This window comes from Papilio machaon, chromosome 4 (genome assembly GCF_912999745.1).
Source record: "Papilio machaon chromosome 4, ilPapMach1.1, whole genome shotgun sequence".
NCBI lineage: Eukaryota > Metazoa > Arthropoda > Insecta > Lepidoptera > Papilionidae > Papilio > Papilio machaon.
In genome coordinates, this window is record NC_059989.1 from 4,888,517 (window position 1) to 4,902,661 (window position 14,145).

General features: G+C 33.6%; 4 protein-coding genes across 5 annotated transcripts; 1 reads left to right on the forward strand and 3 right to left on the reverse strand.

Moving 5' to 3' along the window:
* Nucleotides 1-416: 416 nt before the first annotated feature.
* LOC106710843 lies at nt 417-2,781 on the reverse strand. Its single transcript, XM_014503027.2, has 3 exons — nt 2,757-2,781; nt 2,457-2,574; nt 417-871 (listed from the first exon to the last, which is right to left on the reverse strand). Exons 2-3 carry the CDS (start codon nt 2,571-2,573, stop codon nt 692-694), a joined length of 297 nt encoding a protein of 98 aa, XP_014358513.2. The 5' UTR covers nt 2,574; nt 2,757-2,781; the 3' UTR covers nt 417-691.
* A 1,336-nt stretch (nt 2,782-4,117) lies between these two features.
* Nucleotides 4,118-6,743, reverse strand: LOC106710842 (argininosuccinate lyase). The gene is made up of 8 exons (XM_014503026.2): nt 6,717-6,743; nt 6,332-6,529; nt 5,892-6,116; nt 5,714-5,814; nt 5,378-5,571; nt 4,696-5,039; nt 4,430-4,617; nt 4,118-4,300 (listed from the first exon to the last, which is right to left on the reverse strand). Exons 1-8 carry the CDS (start codon nt 6,720-6,722, stop codon nt 4,162-4,164), a joined length of 1,395 nt encoding a protein of 464 aa, XP_014358512.2. The 5' UTR covers nt 6,723-6,743; the 3' UTR covers nt 4,118-4,161.
* A 558-nt stretch (nt 6,744-7,301) lies between these two features.
* On the forward strand, nt 7,302-9,635 carry LOC106710759 (tRNA methyltransferase 10 homolog A). Of its 2 annotated transcripts, XM_014502918.2 has the most exons (4): nt 7,302-7,952; nt 8,029-8,175; nt 8,530-8,635; nt 9,241-9,631. In XM_014502918.2, exons 1-4 carry the CDS (start codon nt 7,443-7,445, stop codon nt 9,393-9,395), a joined length of 918 nt encoding a protein of 305 aa, XP_014358404.2. In that variant the 5' UTR covers nt 7,302-7,442; the 3' UTR covers nt 9,396-9,631. The 2 variants fall into 2 exon arrangements, with proteins under 2 accessions (XP_014358404.2, XP_014358405.2); XM_014502919.2 differs by lacking the exon at nt 8,029-8,175 and having other exon boundaries at nt 9,241-9,635.
* A 944-nt stretch (nt 9,636-10,579) lies between these two features.
* Nucleotides 10,580-13,533, reverse strand: LOC106710732 (probable serine hydrolase). Its single transcript, XM_014502890.2, has 3 exons — nt 13,204-13,533; nt 12,209-12,419; nt 10,580-11,811 (listed from the first exon to the last, which is right to left on the reverse strand). The coding sequence occupies exons 1-3, from the start codon at nt 13,312-13,314 to the stop codon at nt 11,126-11,128; spliced, it is 1,008 nt and encodes a 335-aa protein (XP_014358376.2). The 5' UTR covers nt 13,315-13,533; the 3' UTR covers nt 10,580-11,125.
* Between the last annotated feature and the right edge of the window lie 612 nt (nt 13,534-14,145).

Consider the following 14,145-nt stretch of genomic DNA (forward strand, 5'->3'; position numbering starts at 1 on the left):
CTCGCTAAATCTGCTCTACCAAGATGATATCAATTAATTGTACATACAAAATAAAACACCCGCGGAAATTATATGGAATTCTTGAAAATGACATATTTTTTGTAATTTATAAAATGTACGAAACATTTATCTTGAAATAAGTATTTTGTAACAGTGGATATTGTTCTTTCAATAATACTGTTGTTACAATTCTGAAAATAGTACCAAATCATTTGAGAGCGAATGTAAAAGTGGTTTGATGTATGTAGGGTATTTGTATAATAAATTTAAATTTATACAAAAAGTTTTTTATTTAAATAAAATCCTCTTTTGGTATTCATCTAGAATTTTATAGATAAGCATTAAATGTCGAAAAAATTAAGAAAGTGCTAATTAATTATTAAATAAATTAAAGCAGACTATTTTTGTGGTCTAGAGAAAATAGAATACAAGTGAGGAAACTTGCACATATGCAAAGAAATTCAAAGATAATTAAAGTCCCAACCTTACTGCGTCCACGTGATTCATAAAGGTGTAACCGCATCTAATTTGAAGTCGCCTCCCACCATCCCGGTGGACGATAAGGAAATCAATAAAAAGCACAAAGCTAGTAAATAAATATGAAATGTTCGTGAAAAAGTCAACTTTTAACAGTGTTATCGATTTATTACAAGACATTAACAAGGTACGAGGCTAGATGTAATTAGGGCATTTAGCGTCCGGCTTCGTTCATGCCCTTCGGTAGCGCGAGTAGCGAGTTGATGAGGTCCGCGTTGCGTTTCCAGGTGCGGTACTTTGTGTCGATGAGCGCGTTCGTCTCGATCACCAGCCGGCCCGCACCATCGCCTCTGTTACTGTACGCGTTCACCATCGAATGTATGTGACGCACGTACTGAAAGTAATGCTACAAATTAATCATACATTGAGCTACATTCATGTACTCAAAATTTACGTAACAAGGAGAGTAATATATGAACATACATTTGGTGGAGAACAAGAATATAGATTTTTTTAGTTACACTTGATAAGTGAAATTGAGAATTATTAATATTTTCAGGGACAGTGTTAGCCTTTCCGGCGCCCTGAGGCAGATTTTTGCGGTGCCCCTTTTTCGGTGTCGGCGTAATATTCCAAAGTATATTTTAGGGGGCATCGCAGGCGCCCCTTCATATCTGAATATGGAACCTGTGGCGCACCTTTATTCCCGGCGCCCTGGGCTGTCGCTCCAATTCGCCCTACACTAACGTCGCTACTGTTTTTATGTTCATACAGGTGCTACGGCTGTGGAAACCCCGTTAGTTTTTATTACCTCAAATAGTTTGCGATATTTACCATATCGTACTTCAAAAAGTATGACCATCAATGCGTGGGTCATGGAGCCATGGAACTAGTAAACGAGTAAACTGTCACTTGCATATAAACACCGACCTATATTTTTTTTAACATTTAGATCACTTCAGATAACAGCTGACATTTTGAGGCAAAATATGTATGGACATGTAAAACATATTGTTTCGTTATTATCTAGATAAGTAGGATTCTAAGTGCTATTCAATAGAATTCGTATATGGAAATTGCAGAAAAACCACATTTTTTTTTCGACATTTGATACTTTGAAGACAATAAAGATGTTTGTTTTTGTATCTTTCGGTTACTTTAATTCGCTCACGTTTTAGTACAGACAAGAGCTGTAAACATTAATACAATTGTACTAAAATTTTATTCCATTGTAAGCAAATCGCTAAAAGTATGAGAAATCTATCTTAAGTACCGACAACGTACAAATATCATGATCTTTTTTTACATTTACTTCGAGTGTAATCGAGAAACCATTGAAATAACCATCACACAACACCAAGAGGGATAAGCACAGATAAAATATTGAACGTGGTAGAATGGACTGATTAAATATTTACACAATAAATTTTTCATTAAATCTATATATATAAAAGAAAGTCGTGTTAGTTACACTATAACTCAAGATCGGTCAAACTGATTTAGCTGAAAATTGATGGGGAGGTAGCTTAGAACTAGGAGACGGATATAGGAACTTTTTTATATTGTGTGTATTTTTTTTTATTCCGCGCGGACGGAGTCACGGGTAAAAGCTAGTTTAATATAAAAATGTGAACAACAAGATGTAAAACCGAGGCCGCAACAAAATATTTATATTAATTGTGATTCGTCTTCGCCTTTATTGATGTCTCTTAATCTTTTTATTTCACTAATCATAACAACCGTTTGTTTCCACTGATCAAACACATACAAAAACATGTTGTCATCTCATCCCTTTTATCCCCTTTAAAAAGTGATATAATATTATAATGTGTTTTTTTATAGGTTTTTCGACATTCAATACTCATAGTTAATTGTCTTAGAAAATGTCTATCAACACTACGAGATTGAAATCAAATTTAATTTAATCTTAGGGCGAGTAATACCTGTTCGTAAATAAAGTATGGAAGTGTGTCAAATACCTCTTTGTTGACGAGGTAAGGTGTAAAGTTTACGTCAGTCTTGATGTTGTATAGCGACACTTGTGGAAGAAGAGCAACTATCATAACATAAGCCAACGTGCGCCATGCTGTTCTCATTCTGAAACAATTGATATTGACCATAAAACACATAGCACAAATTGCCACATACCAGGGGGTGCCTAATGTAGTTAAGATAAACTTTTTTTATGCTAAACCATATGAGTTGAACAAAACGAATATTTTATATTAAAAATATTAGATGTAGTTTTTCATATTTAATGTCGACTGAATTTACTAAACCTCAAAAAGATACAGACGAATTGAGAACCTCCTCCTTTTGGTTAATAATATAAAAGTACTAGTACTAGTTATTAATTCTGACTATTAATTAGATGTCAATTTAGTGTTCTAAAATTATCTCTATTAATATTGTCATCTATGGTTTAGGTCTCTTTACATTACATGTTTAGTTAGGAGGTGAAATTTTAATAATAACACTGAAAAATATAATTGTAAGATATAGTTTACACATTTAAATTCCTCATACGTTATTCTGTTATCACACATTCGAATCTCAGATTGTCAGCTTCCATTCACGGTCGCAATTATTTTAAATTTATTTAACTTTTACATTTTATTTCAACTAATTTAAAACATTTCATCAAAACATAATTTTTCAGAAAACAATTTTTTGCCACAGAAATTAACCATAAATTACCTTATGTTAAACACGTACAAATTAAAAAAAAAACTTCACAGATTCTAAAGGTAAATTTTGAATTTGGCGCGAAAAAACAATTCAGTTGTTTGTACGGTTGTTTGTGGTTGAATGAGAGAATGCATGGCGGGAGTGCCGAGGCGCGAGCGTTGCTTTGCTATGGTGGGTGGATGAGGTAATCTGGGGTTGGGGTGGGCCCACCGGCGCGGAGCATTCGGGCGTAATATCCCGCGCTGTTTGCGACAGTCCTGCCGCGATACGCAGCCCTGACGTCTCGCAAACCTTCCTTTACTTGCGTGTTTTTATGTATTTATAGACAACTTCGACACGATTCATCTGATGTGCGCCAATGGATTATTATAACTTCAATTTTAAAGTACGATTCATTTGTTTCACATTAAAAAAAAACAGAAAAATATTATTATTTTCTAAATTATTATTGTTCAGAAAGACGTTAATTAATCACTAATGTAGATTTCTCATATTAAATCAACACAATGACATACCACTTAACATTCTGAGTGCGGCAATATAAGTTATTTAAAAATGTAATAAATTATAATAGAAATTATGAAAGAATCGATGATTCCACAGTCCACAGTTTTCGTAGCCATAGTTTTTCCTGTGCACTCTTATCTTAGATATGAAAGCGACGCTTCGATGCTTCCAGTTGTTAATGAAAATCGATTGTACAAAATGCAGAATGATCGATACTTAAAAACCCAATAAACATTATCGTTACACCTACTCAAAGAGGATTACGTTAAGTGGGGTACTTCGCAATTTTCATTCTCAAAATGTCAACTGGTCCTATATATGAAGTTTTTTCATAAGTACAGACAGATCCTAAATTATTTTTTTGATGTTCCAGTCGTACACTAAAACTAATCTATGTAAAATCAAACAGTTTTTTTAATTCATATAACTTTAAATTTTACTTCGTAACAAAATTTCATCTTATTATGGCTTACAAAATGGTTCTTCATATTATTTTAACCATTCTTTTAATTGCGTTATTTGCTGCTTTACTGCTGCTTTTGCAGTTCCTCCTGTGCTAACATATTGTTCTACGCTCGCTTCCCAAGAGAACAGCTTCTCAATATCCGCTTTACTTCCAAATTCAGGGCTGGAACAAATGTACTTATTATTATCGCCAGGGGTATTGTTCCTTAAAATTGTTTGGAATGTGCTAACCATTAAGGTGAAAATATGGAATTTCTGTAATTTCATTTCTTTCTTTATAATACATATTTACCAAATAGCTATATATTCTTCATGGGGCATTTCTCTAAGGTCAACAGCGAGCTCTGCGGCCCGCTGCAGCACAGCGCCGACGAGATGGTGGGCACGTCTGAACGGTACTCCCCGCCGGACTAGCGCGTGTGCCATGTCCGTTGCCAGCATGCCAGATTCTAACAACGCTTCACCTCTTGCCGCGTTAACCTGATAGTAAGCGACTAAGCTTTATGTCACATATTTTATTATTAATCATTAATTAAAAAATCACGATGAAACATTCACCTTCATTGTAGTTATAGTTCCAGTGACAACTTTAAAACAATCCAGCAACTTGTCATACGATCTGAACATGATCTCTTTATCGGACTGCAAGTCTTTATTATAAGTGCTTGGCAGACCCTTTAGCACGCAGCTGAAAGCGATGGCGTCGCCGAGTAAAACACCAGCTGCACCTCTTATGAGCTCCAAACCGTCAGGGTTACGTTTTTGTGGCATAAGACTAGAGCCCGTAGAGAATTGGTCGGCGAACTTAACCAAGTTAAACTCTTGGCTGCCGTATAGAATCAAATCTTCCGCTAATCTGCTTAGATGCATGCCACACATCGATGACCAGTTGAGGAATTCCACTGCATAAAATAATAATGGATCAGTTATTATTCAAGAAATAATTTGAAGTTGTTTAGATTCCCAACAGACAATGTCGTTATACAGTGACGACATGATAATAAGTTATTAGATCTGAGACGTGATAGACATCGTAAATTAAAATTGCTTTATAATTTAAACTATAGATTTTTTTAAAGAAATTCTCTCCGATAAAAATAGATTAAACATTTTTCCAAATGAAATATGAACTAGTGTATCTACAGACCGTTTGAAATATATATAGAGTATAGAAACATAGAAATAAGTTAATGACATTGTATTTGTTCCGGAATTCTAACTTAAGTTTGGAGAACTTTACGTATATGATCCCTCGAGCCAACTGCGAACAAAGAGTTAGGTGTGACGCACTCGAAGCCCAGACTGCGAGCCAATCTCTCGCGGTCTATGTCCAGAGCGCAGCCTGCCAGCGCGCCGCTGCCGAGGGGACACCGCGACAGCCGACACTGCTGCTCCTCTAACCTCAGCACGTCGTCACGTAGCATCCATGCATAACTGATAACATTGAAAGTTACAACACTATTAAGACTAAAAGACTAAAAGGCTTTAACGGCAGAATTCGACAGAAATGTTACCGAGGTAATTCTTCTCAGTTTTAGCAAATACTTATATTGATTTAAAAATAAGTACTATATACCTCAACAAAAAATGGCTCCAACGGATAGGCTGAGCGCGTTGCAAATGTGTATAACCAGGAATTATAATGTCTATTTCATTTTCAGCACGGTCTTTTAATACCTGGAACGAAAAGTTTATTATGTTTTGTCTTTTCATGTAGTAGACCTGACATAATGTAATTCTGTTAAAATGAATACCATTATAAGTTTTTTGATTTCACTAATTAAGTTTGTTAAATTATCCATCATCCAGAGCTTGGTGTTTGTGGCGGATTGGTCGTTGCGGCTGCGTGCAGTGTGCAGACGCAGCGCAGCCTCCCCGGCGTGCGTCCACAGCCGCCGCTCCACCACCGAATGGATGTCTTCCTCCGCATCGCTTAGACGACCATTCTTACACAACTCTTCGGATATTTCCGTTTCTACCTTCATAAAGAAAACAGTCACAATTTTCTTTATTCTTTATTTCACTAACATGAAATCGTAACAAAAGTTTCACTTATCTTACATACCATTACTTGATTAGTGGGAGGTTATTACTGGGAGATAGCACAAGATAGGTCTTATAAGAATACCTCATTGGGTACAGTCTCTCCTGTATTAGTACGCAAGCGCCGTTGCTACATGTAATTTGCTCATACCTTTTTTAAACCTTGGTAAATAGCTTCATAATCATTATCAGTGATATAGCCACAGCGATTGAGTTCGCGGGCCCAAGCTATGCTTCCCCGGATGTCTTGTTGATAAAGCCGCACGTCCACGCATAAGGAGTCGTTTAGCCGACGAAGGACGTCCGAAGGCTCTTCTTGGAAACATCCGCCCCATAACTGGTACCGATCCTGATTATTTGAAATTTTAAAAAGAATTGAGCTAATCGCACTTAGCAAATTGTTGAACTGGATATCAGGTGTAATATTTGTTCGTTCTTTAAGACAATGTTTTTATAATCAAACATGTATTATATAAGACTGAATAACTGTAGAAATCTACTTTTATCTTTACTTAGGTTTTACTACATATACTTACAGACATTGTTTTTTTTATTTTATTAAGTACACGTTTGCACTTGCTGTCTATATTTTTTGTTAAAATAATACTTTGATTAATTTATCTTCATGAATAAATAGTAGGAGCACTCATATCTTCGGGGTTATAAGGTTAAATGGTCTTACTGATTTGAATAAGCCTAATACTAAGGAAAAGATCTCTCAATGATGTTCATCAAATTACAAACGAGTAGAAATTGAAATGTATCTTTTAGTATTAAATATATAACATTAATTCTGTAAGTTTTTTAGAAAATATTTCAACTTATAAAAGGTGCAAACTTAAGCTGCACAGGCAGCTCAAATCAGTAGTGCCACTGAGGGCTTTCGGTATCGTGCGAATGATTAAATATTTATCAAGAAATATTTAATAGAATAACTTGGTATTTTTTCATTAAATGTGCAATATATATAACAAATATATATAGATTTTCATGTTTGTTAATTTGCGTCAAATATTTGCATTGGCACAAATGTTTTCAAACGATTTATTGTCAATGTCATTACGACGTATGTCAGTGTCATAAAGGAAATGACATTTAACTTTGATTTGATACAGCATGGTTTTCATGTGATTTTGATTTCGTAAACAATTTAAAAATAATTTTCCGTATAATTCGTATTATTGTTTTTATAATGCGAAGGGAACTATTTTCCTATAGTATTTAAAATTTTAGTATCGGTTAAGTTTTAACAAGTAAAAAAAATGGAGTTCGAATCAAATGAAACTAAATACTTGGACTTCGGTGCGGAGAAAAATTTCCGTCAGTACACACTTTTCGATATTAGTAAAGATCCGGGATTAAAAGACGATGAAGGTAACGAATTGCCACGACCGTTTACAAAGAATCAAATGCGAAAATGGTTAAAAAAAGTTCGATGGGAAAATAATAAACAAGGCAAACGTGCTAAAGAAAAAGCGCGTGCGAAAGAAAGAAGAAGAAACGCACGTGTGGCTAACATTGATCTAGGTCCTAGTAGAAAGACATTAAAGAAAATGAAGTTAGAAAAACCAAAAAAGAACATTGGAATTATAATTGACCTTAGTTTTGACCATCTCATGTTAGAAAAGGATAGATTTAAAGTGATTAAACAAATTTTAAGATGTTACTCAATAAATAGGCGGTCAGAAACACCATTACAATTTCATATAACAAGTCTTGGAGAGAAGGCAAAAAGTGATATGTCACGGCATAATGGTTTTGAAAACTGGGATGTAAGTACTTTGACTGTTTTATTGGTTTAATTTTTATATTTTAATTATTATACATTATCTTGATTCATACTTTTAGATTGAATACCATGAACAACCTTATACAGAAATATTTCCAAAAGACAAACTGGTATACTTATCAAGTGAGTCAGACAATGTCATTGAAAAGTTTGATGAAGAAACATATTACATAATTGGTGGTTTAGTGGATCATAATCAACATAAGGTATCATACATGAATGCAAAATTTCTAAGATAATATCCTAACAGTATGATGGACAATTGTTGCTGTATAAATTATATCTCCATTAGATTTATTTATAAACTAAAGCTTGTTGCTCATATTTTAAGGACTATGTGCCTAAGTTATTTCTTTGTAATGTGTTTACCAACTTAAAAACAAAAAGTTTAATCACTCCCTATGATGTTTAAAGGTGCAGTCAGTTATGTTTTTAAACATAAAATGTACCTAGCTTTTTAATATTTATGACTGTCATATGTCATCCCTTTAATATGCCATTTTTTATTTCTTTATAAGAGTAAAAACCTGTTTATTATTTGTCTATTTATTTATTTCCAGGGACTATGTCATAAGATTGCTGTAGAACAAGGCATAAGGCATTGTCAGTTACCATTAAATAAATATGTAAATATGAAAACAAGAAAAGTTTTAACAATTGATCATGGTAAGTTTCTCATTTATATATATATATTATAAATTTATTTACATTTTAAATAGTCACAGCGAAGTTAACACATAGCTTAAATATATATAAAAATCTACAAAAATTAAAAAAATTAGAAAAAGTCGAGGCGAACTCAATACTTAGTTTGATGGCTCCTATGAATAAGGGCCAATGTTCAAATTGACAACTTTATAGGAGAGGCTCTCAAAGTTTCAATCATAAAGGAAAATAGGCTGCATAGACCCTTTTACTTCAGCAAAAAATTATCATTTACACCTGTAAATATGTATTTTGTTTAGTGCATGTTGTTAATTGAACTAAGAGGTAGCTTTTAACACAAACAATTAAAAATCATCTATTTGTTACTTTGGCCTTATATCTAGGACCCATTGAGTTATAAAAAAACAAATTACATGTTTCCCATGTGATACCATAATTATTTCCGGGATCAAAGGTAGTCTATGTGTTCATCCAGACTATGCTATATCTCTATGCCAAATTTCATAGATATCCAGCGGTTCTGGACCGGTTCTGCATCTTCAAACATTCATCCATCTAAACATTCGCTTTTATAATATTAGTAAGATAGACATTTTCTATTTCAGTGTTTGAGATAGTCCTAAGAGTTTGCGAAGGTGTTCCATGGCAGGATGCAATATTGGATGTGTTACCACATCGAAAAGGGGTATATATCTGCAACAGTTCCAATGAATCAAATACAACTGAAGATTGTTCCAATCAAAGTACAAATGGTACATGATAGCTTATAATATTGTTATTTATGCTGTTTTATATATTTAAGAATTTAATCTGTGAGCTGAATGTGATTATAATGCAAAATAATTATATTGTTGAATTAAACTTTATGCTGTTTTATCATTAGTTAAAAGTTAGTTACAATAAAAATAACAACATAACTCACGCCTCTAACCCTAAGGGTTAGGCATAAACTACGGATTCCATTTGGCACATAATAATAACTGTTAAATAACATTTTATTTTATTAATATTACTTCATATTTATGTTATTATCTTTTACCATCAGTATATGATAGGCTCTACTACACAGCAATATATATGATATCGCTAGTATAAGATTTTGAATATACAGTGGAATCACTAACTCTCTTTTAACTCAAACCATGTTATGTCGAAAAATATTCCATTACCTTCCGTTGAACCCTTAAATACTCGGTATCTCGAATTATTTTGACTTTGTAACTCGAGCAAAAAATTTTATTTTCCTCCATAGTCATTGTAATAAAAATACTTGATAACTTTTATTAGAAAATTAGACTATTCAAGTCGAAGTTAGTAAGAACCAATTACATCTTACCAGGAAGAGCGTCGGTGGCTCAGGGGTTAAGCACTAGACTTGCAATCTGCAGGTCCAGGGTTCGAATCCCGCCATGTACCAATGTGTTTTTCGATTTTCGATTTACATATGTACATTTACCCGACGTTCTTACGGTGAAGGAAAACATCGTGATGCAACCTGCACATATCTGAGAAGAAATTCAATGATATGTGTGAAGTCAACCAACCCGCACTTGGCCAGCGTGGTTGACTATGGCCTAGTCACCCCTAACTTGGGGTAGGCTCCGAGCCCCTCAGTGGGGACGTATAGTGAGCTGATGATGAGGAATTCCCCGTCAAATACTTCATATTCTGAATTTCTACTTAAGTCGATTTTTTTTCCATATCCCTTGACATTCGAGATATATCGAGATTCTACTGTATTTAAATGATTATAAATTTATACTCACACCCTTAATGTTTTTCAGAAGTGGAGACTCACAGTTGGAAATAAGGTATAAGAAATCAGTTGTTTACATTATAGGGTTTGATATGTTTTTTAATTAGGAAAATATTACGATAATTTATTTACACATTCTAAGTTCTTTTGTCCTTGTTTATATATATATTATAATAGTAGTTTGTTAATTCACAATACAACATTTAGGTATACATGAACGACTTGTATATAACTTGATAATAATTCTTATCCTAGTACAATCAAAATCCAAATCCTCTTCTACTTATTGAAAAATTACCCTATTTATTAGTATTTTTAAAACTTTTTTAAAGTTTAGTACTAAGTACGAACAGCCCTTTGGTAACATTGCTTTGAAAAATTATGACACTTAAAACAAAATAAAATAATATATTTGTAAAGTGTAATTAAGCTAACTTATTCTATTTATGGTTTTTATCTCGATAAACTTCTGTGCAAATCGTTATAGTCGCTGATAAGAATAGTCCAAAGTACATTTGTGATACAACCAAAAGAAATCGAACTGCGAAATCGGTGTCGCGATATTCGCTATGAATGTAATACTGTCTTGTTGTTCTTTTTACAAAAAGATGTCTATTAATACGATTACGGCTTTCTAATGCTCGAAAACCATCTAATAAACGCTGTATAGATTGTGCTAAACTATCACAATATTAAGTTAAATAAATAAATACATACTACGAAGTAAAATATAGTTATTTAATTAAGTTATACTTTTCATAAAACGGCAGTATTAAATTTGCTACTTTTTCAGGTTCATTTAAATGTAAGTGATGTGTTCCAGGCACTAAATGACAGTCGAATTTTGGATTTGTCTTCTTAATCAGTTCGCGCATTTCAACAGAAAAGTCATCTGACGCGAAAGGAGAGTCCAAACCTTTTACATATAAAGTCGGACATGTCAATCTTTTAACGATCGCTTCCACGAAACGCTTGTCTTCCGGATTAAATAGGGTGTGTTTTAATCTTGAATCTCTTGAAAAATAGAATTTGTTAGGGTCACTCATCGAAGGTTTGGAACCTCGCGTTAATAAATACTTAACACTGTCCATGGCGATAGATTGCCTTGTGCTTTTGTGCCAGATTTTAATAATTTCATCTAGGGTATAAGAAGGTGGCTCATCGTTTAACCGCGATTGTGCCTTTTGCATTTTCAACACGGTGGTCGGATATTTATCGATGACTGCATTCAAGTCGTAATCGTCCGCGATTAGGCTGTCGATGGCGATGTAAAAGGTGACTTCATCAGGGAACAAGGTGGCAAAGCGAAGTGCGGCAATAGATCCCATCGAATGACCGAGAAACGAAATTTTCTCCCATTTGTAATATTGCTTTATATAGAGAATTAGACGAGCGAACTCCCATGGGTAGTACACCATACCTGGAAATTATTTTATATAATTACACATTAGTACATCGAAATTAAAATCATGTATGATCTGTATACGTTATCAAACAGGGAAAGTACTCCCAACTTTATAGGTATACCATATTAGTTTACTTTACTTATATTTTAACAAACTGCACTTACAGATTTGCGAAAATACGTTCGATATTTCTATTATCTAGCAGTATTTATATAGGTTCATAACTAGCTACATCATACGTAGACACAGCAATGATAAGGTAATTTATTTGTAATCCGAGGGTTTTAAAAAAGTTGATAAGTATGAATATCGATCAAGCAAAGGTAAACACTTAACATTAGAAGATATGAAACTTATCCCTTTACCTATACATTACCGCAATGAACTATTAGATTTATTTAGACAACGTACCAGGTGGGTACCATGACGATAACCCGTGTCCCGGGAAATCGATGGCAAGTATGGGTCGTTTCTTGTATAGTAACGGCGCCAATGTGTCCCACGTCCCGGCGTTGTCCTGCCAGCCGTGCAGCGCCAAGATGGGCTGTTCGTTCTCATTGCCCCAAAGCTTACCAGATACATGACCCCATTTCACAGGAATTTTTATTTCTTTTGGAGTTGCCTGTAAACAGATACGTCTCGTAATTGGTTCAATAAAAACTCACTTGTATCACGGCAACAATATGATCCAGTCGCAAACAAGCGCAATTTTACGTATTAAATGCTAATCTTTTATATTAAAATCTCGTGTCACAGTTCGTTCCCGTACTCCTCCGAAACGGCTTGACCGATTCTCATGAAATTTTGTGAGCATATTGAGTAGGTCTGAGAATCAGCCAACATCTATTTTTCATACCCTTATTAAGTTTATTTAACTGCGCGCAGACGGAGTCGCGGGCGGGACAGCTAGTAGTGAATAATATTTCAAGAGACTATTAACGGCAACAATTATAGTTTTGTAGAATAGCATTAGTTTTACTTTGAGACATCTAATCTTATAGATATATAGATGGCGTGTTTAGTGACTAGTAAAAAATAATCTAGAGGATTTCAAGAAGAGCAAAGTCCAACTATGAATTCATAAGACCCGTGTAGGAACTCTTTTTTGTTGCCTGAGGTATTCATAGATTTTGATTCTGAGATTTGTTTCCATATATTTTTTTGTGAATCTTATCTTTGTAAATATAAAATTGGTCCTATTAGACAGGTATTTTAATATCATAGATAAGCTATTTAAGATATAATTATATAAATACTATTTATTATTTAAAAATTAACTATAATTAAAATAAAAAATCTTGCATTAATTATCCCACATTATATTATTCTATTGTTCTATACATGAACGAAATGAAAAGTGTTTTAAAATAATATTGACTTAATTAAATATTTCAAACGTTACTTACGTCACCCATGTGCAGCCTCCGAGAAAATAATACACTTGTGATTCCAATCGAAGATTTATTTTTTACAGACTTTGAGGTAAGAATCAAGGATTTTAACAGATTCTTTGCCATATTTATTAATCGTATTACACTTTTTATGACTAGAAATGGTAGACTTTTATTTAAATAGTTTGATTAATTAAAGTAAACAAAACTTATGTAAGACAATTGATAGCATTTTATGCTAATTCTCTAATGTTTCATCTATATCCTTATAATACATAAGTCATTATTACGTTTTTATACGGAAATTCGCTACAACACGACGTCCTATCTACAAAGATAACCTCACTTCACTGTATTGGTATAGAGTCGCTCGGCCAAGGTCTGCCGAGCTGACGTAATATTTATATAGGTACATACATACTCTATCTTTGTGTAAATTTACACGCACATTTACACATGCCACCGCTTCGAGTTTGAGCCGAATTATTCGTATTTGCAATCTGTATTCGGGCTGTGGGTTTGATATCGATATTTTCTGGTCACTGTGGAACATGGATTTGGTTTTTTATTTTTATTGTCTACTAATTATCAAGAGGGACGTCGGTTTTTATTCGTCGTCCGCTAAGGCGTGAAGGTTTGCAAGTCACTGGTTGTTTTTTATTTCGCAGCTCGTGTTCTCTACGATTGTGAAAAATTCGCAACTCTGGTACACTTCTGAATGGAATAATCATTATTTTCAAAAGCAATATAATGTGATGAACAAGATGAGAAAAAAACTACAAATTTTTATTATTTATTTTATTTTGTGTCATGTCTTTCATGGCATTTTTGTTCCTTTTAACTTCTATTTATGGCATTGGAGGTACCTTGATACATTTTTTACAAGTAAATTATTAACGTATCTGTTATCTTAGATACGACTTTTGTATTAAAAAAGTATCTTCTATTTTATTATAC

What these genes read in the sequence shown, in the direction of transcription:
- LOC106710732 (XM_014502890.2), bottom strand. Translation starts at nt 13,314, where the DNA reads ATGGCAAAGAATCTGTTAAAATCCTTGATTCTTACCTCAAAGTCTGTA. An exon ending in GGAGGCTGCACATGGGTGAC is followed by an intron (nt 12,420 to 13,203) that starts GTAAGTAACGTT and finishes ATCTGTTTACAG; the next exon opens with GCAACTCCAAAAGAAATAAA. An exon ending in ATCGTCATGGTACCCACCTG is followed by an intron (nt 11,812 to 12,208) that starts GTACGTTGTCTA and finishes AATAATTTCCAG; the next exon opens with GTATGGTGTACTACCCATGG.
- LOC106710759 (XM_014502918.2), top strand. Translation starts at nt 7,443, where the DNA reads ATGGAGTTCGAATCAAATGAAACTAAATACTTGGACTTCGGTGCGGAG. An exon ending in ATGGTTTTGAAAACTGGGAT is followed by an intron (nt 7,953 to 8,028) that starts GTAAGTACTTTG and finishes TCATACTTTTAG; the next exon opens with ATTGAATACCATGAACAACC. An exon ending in TGGATCATAATCAACATAAG is followed by an intron (nt 8,176 to 8,529) that starts GTATCATACATG and finishes ATTTATTTCCAG; the next exon opens with GGACTATGTCATAAGATTGC.
- LOC106710843 (XM_014503027.2), bottom strand. Translation starts at nt 2,573, where the DNA reads ATGAGAACAGCATGGCGCACGTTGGCTTATGTTATGATAGTTGCTCTT. An exon ending in CTTACCTCGTCAACAAAGAG is followed by an intron (nt 872 to 2,456) that starts GTATTTGACACA and finishes CATTACTTTCAG; the next exon opens with TACGTGCGTCACATACATTC.
- LOC106710842 (XM_014503026.2), bottom strand. An exon ending in TTTACCAAGGTTTAAAAAAG is followed by an intron (nt 6,117 to 6,331) that starts GTATGAGCAAAT and finishes TTCTTTATGAAG; the next exon opens with GTAGAAACGGAAATATCCGA. An exon ending in GAACTATAACTACAATGAAG is followed by an intron (nt 4,618 to 4,695) that starts GTGAATGTTTCA and finishes GCTTACTATCAG; the next exon opens with GTTAACGCGGCAAGAGGTGA.